A 4,625-nucleotide genomic window follows, 5' to 3' on the forward strand; every position below is an offset into this window, starting at 1 on the left:
GTAAATTATATATTAAAATCTAAAGCTGATTAAAAAGTGATCAAGTTGTGTTTGGTAAAATATAGATTCACTTATTGTAGTTGTATCAAATGACAAAAACAGACATGATCTTCTATAATTCGAGATAAAAAAATATCATACTAAAATCAAATATTTATTTAAATAGCTCTTATTTTTATTTTTGATAAATGTCTTTTATAGATTTCACTACATATTTGTTTTCTTTTAGTAATTAATCTCCCATCAAACTTTTAGCAATTTCATCTTTCAATTTTTTCATTTCTTTTGATCCCCATCGGTTGGTATAGTTATGTTCTTCTTCTTCATTGTCTGGTTCATTGGTTGCATCATAAACACCATTATCAGCATCTTCAAAATGTCTATCCCTAGTAGCATATCTCCTAATATAGTTACGAATGGCCATCATCGGAACGACTATCTGAACTTGTCTTGTATACGGGTAACTTGGCATATCTCTTAGAATCTTCCATTTTTTCTTCCATACTCCAAAAGAGTGCTCAATCACAGACCTAAGGGAAGAGTGCATATGGTTGAATACCTCCTTTTGACCAGTTGGCTTGTTACCTCGACGCAAATCTAAAATGTGATACCTTTCACCCTTGTATGGTCCCAAATAACCATCCATTTGTGCATACCCAGCATCCACTACATAGTATTTTCCTGATAAAAAAGATTTGCTTAAAAGTTGAACTTATAACTACTGCTCGAGAATATAAAACCATCTAGAAATGCAAACAAAAAAGAAAAAGAACCTTTTGGAGGATTTGGAAATTCCATATTTGGATTAGCAAGAACTGATGCAAGTATCCTTGGATCATGGGCACTGCCTTCCCAACCTGCACATACAAATATAAATTGCATGTCAAAGTTACAAACCATCGTTACATTTTGAGAGGGAGTCCCTTTGCGCCCAATATACAGTTCTTGATTGTCTTGGGATATTGTAGATGGGACATGTACACCATCTATTGCGCCAATGCAGTCCTGGTCCTGGAAGAATTATATTACAAACCCAAGCATGTCAATGTTCGAAAACTTAAAAGCAACTATTATAAAAAAATTGAAGTAAAAGCTAGGCACCTTAAAATGAGGCATATATCTTGTATCTCTTGCTATTTCCTTGTGGGTGTCTCTGAATGTAGGATTCGAAGGCTTTATTATATCAACTGCTAAACGACACACAACATCGAGCATCATGCTGAAATATCTACTTACAGTTTCACCCGGGTGCTGGAATCGTTCTTGTGTTAACCTGTTTACATTTCCATGTCCTAGTGTGTGCAAGAACATTGCAACGATCTCCTCAGCAGTCGTTCTCCTACTACCTTCTAACCCATAATATTGTTGCAGTTCAAAACACAATTTGATAAATACATCCTTTTCCATTCTAAATATCCTGTGGCAACGTTTTTCATTCCCCTGAAGTACTTCTGTCAGCCCACTTGTTTACCTTGTTGGGATTATGCCCAAAAACAATAGTTTGACATTACATTTTAAATATTATTTAACAGTTCATTTTAAACATGCTTTGTGAGATATGGTCGAATATATTAGTTGTAATTTATACAGTGGGAGATATAATATATTGGTGACATTTATTCGTTCGTAATATATATGAATTTTGTTCATTGTTTAGATTATAACTTGCTATGATAAATACGTATGTATTATGATGAATCTCAATCATAGAAGTGGAGACTTCTAAATCTATCAGGTTGATGTAATTGGATTATTTCGAACCGGTCGGTTAGTTCTGTTCATTGTATATCATCTAAATGAATGGATCTAAGATACTACTTTACGTAAGTTCTAAAACCTGAGAGTATGTATATACCTTACGTGTATTTCCGGCTATCTTGTCTTACCAAGAAGTGAGGTCATTAATTTGGATCCAATATCTGGGTAAGATGGATGGTTGTGAGTTCACAGTAAGAATATGCATATTCAATACGGTATCCGCCTCGGAAGTGTATTCCCTTGGATTATTGTGCGACAATTATTATTCTAGACTGGCCAGTGGTCGCTTAAATTGTTTAAGTGATTATTAGAATAATAATAAGAAAAACACATCAAGGACCAAAATATAAATTCTGCATAGGAGCTGATGTGTAATTGTTACACACCTATGAGAATTTATGAATACAAGTATTAGTGGAGGGACTTATTGTAAGAAAGTAGAGGAAGGGTTTTACTTTTATTAAAACGAGTAATTTTAGAGTGTTTGTCAATTACAAGTCTTTGGTGGAGTGACTTGTAATTTCTTAATCGAATTTGGAATTGTGTGAGACACAAAGAATTCTATACAGTTAAGAAAAGCTAAAATTACTTGTAGACCGAAAGACCTAATTATATTTGGAGAAGGTTTTTGATAACAAGAAGATAGCTCCTTATATGAAAACTATATAAGGGGAGCAAGCTAGAAAAGTTTGAACACCCAAAGCTAAGATAGCCGAGCCTTCTTCTTTTACCGTCCCTATACAATTAAGTTTATTGTGAGAAAGTCCTTAAACCTATACGTGTCTGTTTTTCCAGGGAGACAAAGCAATTGTATTTCTTTTGTCTTTCGTTTGGTTTCTCCGTAGACAAAAGTAGACGAAGCTCTTATTCTCAAAAGAGCCAGTAGCTTCTTTTTCTTTCACTTTCAAGTTACAGTTAGTGCTTTTGATTCACGGCATCAATTAGTTTCCATCAAGTAATAAGAAGTAGTTGGTGGTGATAAATAAAGTGTGGTTATCCAACATAAAAGCTACAACAAAGTTTTTTCTTCTTCCTCTCGTAACAGCACAAATCGGTGGTTTTGGAGATAAAGCTTAAAGTAGAATTTGGTGTTCTTCTTGGAGATTTGGATTAGCGAAAAAGGTACACGAAATCCCTAATCCCTCTTTGTTCCTATTAACATCCATGAAACTAAAAGTTGGGTTTTGATAGAAAAATTTTAAAACTTTATTTCCGCTGCGTTTTTTGATCGATTCCTAACAATGGCATCAAGATCTAGGTTTAGATGTTAATAATTGCAATTTTATTGATCATGATAGAGATTATGATGGGTTTTAAAAATTAGGGCTTTTTCAATTTTGGAATTTCTACGAATTGTGTGAACCCTATATTTATCAATTTGAAATTCATGTTAAAAATTGACGATTGATTTGGTTAAGCTAAGATGGGTGTTGGCTGATTTTGTATAGTAATGCAAAATAAATATGTCTATGGTTTACTAATAATTTAAGAAGTCACCATGAGTGGATATATGGGTTCTTCTCTAATTTTACATGAGATGTATGAATTGGAGGTTTTTTGTTTATGAAAAGAGTTTTCAAAAATCAAAAATCTGTTTTCGGAAGTTTTCGAAATAGTTTCCCTGTATATTGAAGAACCTAAGTCTCTGGTTAAGTTGTAGTACAACTGTTTGTTGTAATCAAAGTCCAAAACTTTGTTTGATAATAAGTCCAAAACAGCTTTGGTGTGTATTATTTATCTAAATCAAAGTTTCAATGGATTTGGTACATTACAGCAAGTACAGTAATGCTCCACTTAAGATCGTGAACACGTTCATTACAGTAAAGTTACATGATGACTTTGATGATTTGGTAGTAACAATCATTATAGTAATATTGGTTTCTAGACACATATATGAGCTTGAGTATTATGTCTTTGGTTCACCAATATGTATGTACTAGTAAGCTCCACGAAGGATATGTATGGATACTTTTCTAATTCACATTAGATGTTTGAATTAGTGGTTAAGAGATTTGTTTTCAAATTATTTTTCCTTAAAACTTGTTTTCTCTGTACTTGAAAACAAACTCTAATAGCTTTTGAAAACTGAATCTACTGTTGGTATAAGTGGGTAAGGGAGTTACTGTTGTAATAAAAGTCCAGAAATCATTTGTTAGGTCCAACACGTTTTGGTCCAGCTTGTCCAAAACAAATGTTCTGGATTTGGCATATTATAAAAAGGCATAACTACTTATCACTTTAGATTACCAACTCCATCCCATATACAGTAATGTTACCTTGTGGTTTTGGTGATTCTAGTATTCATGTAAATTTATGAATAATGTTTGATTTATTCAAGTGTCTTTACATAATAGTTATTGATTCCTTGACATGTATGTAAGCTGTAGTATCATTTTGAGTTAGTTAAATTGGAAATCATAGTTTTGTAGTATTGTTTGGTTTACACATGTGATGTGTAGATGTTGTATGCAATATACTACCTTCCCTTGTCTAAGAAATTAAGTGGGAGAGGGATTTTGTATCCCGCTGCCTTCCATAGGAAAATTCAGATTCTGTGAATCATTTTGTTCTTCCTAAGGAGACAATTCAATTTATGAAGTTTCTGAAAATTGTCTTTGGGTTACACTTAACTAAACCTAAGTAATTTGATTTCCCAAAGGAAACAAATATTTAGTTTAGAGGCTAAAAATATCGGATTGTTGATTTAATATGACATGAGATGTCTAGGGTTGTTAAATCAATGGAAAGTTCTTCCACCTGAAAAACTACATGCGCAATTGATTCCCTAAGGAATGTTACGTATGTAAAGTTTTGGGAATCCGATGTTTATCGTAATACTAGGGAGTTGCAATAAATAAATGTTTGTT

General features: G+C 32.9%; 1 protein-coding gene across 1 annotated transcript; it reads right to left on the reverse strand.

Moving 5' to 3' along the window:
- Positions 1–232: 232 nt before the first annotated feature.
- LOC113334943 (protein ALP1-like) lies at positions 233–1,407 on the reverse strand. The gene is made up of 3 exons (XM_026581164.1): positions 1,102–1,407; positions 774–1,011; positions 233–681 (listed from the first exon to the last, which is right to left on the reverse strand). Exons 1-3 carry the CDS (start codon positions 1,405–1,407, stop codon positions 233–235), a joined length of 993 nt encoding a protein of 330 aa, XP_026436949.1.
- Between the last annotated feature and the right edge of the window lie 3,218 nt (positions 1,408–4,625).

The sequence above is a fragment of the Papaver somniferum genome, unplaced genomic scaffold (genome assembly GCF_003573695.1).
Source record: "Papaver somniferum cultivar HN1 unplaced genomic scaffold, ASM357369v1 unplaced-scaffold_137, whole genome shotgun sequence".
Lineage (NCBI taxonomy): Eukaryota > Viridiplantae > Streptophyta > Magnoliopsida > Ranunculales > Papaveraceae > Papaver > Papaver somniferum.

Coding starts and splice junctions, on each gene's coding strand:
- LOC113334943 (XM_026581164.1), bottom strand. CDS start 1,407: ATGGAAAAGGATGTATTTATCAAATTGTGTTTTGAACTGCAACAATAT. Junction 1,012..1,101: donor GATATATGCCTCATTTTAAG/GTGCCTAGCTTT, acceptor TAATTCTTCCAG/GACCAGGACTGCATTGGCGC. Junction 682..773: donor ATTTCCAAATCCTCCAAAAG/GTTCTTTTTCTT, acceptor CTTTTTTATCAG/GAAAATACTATGTAGTGGAT.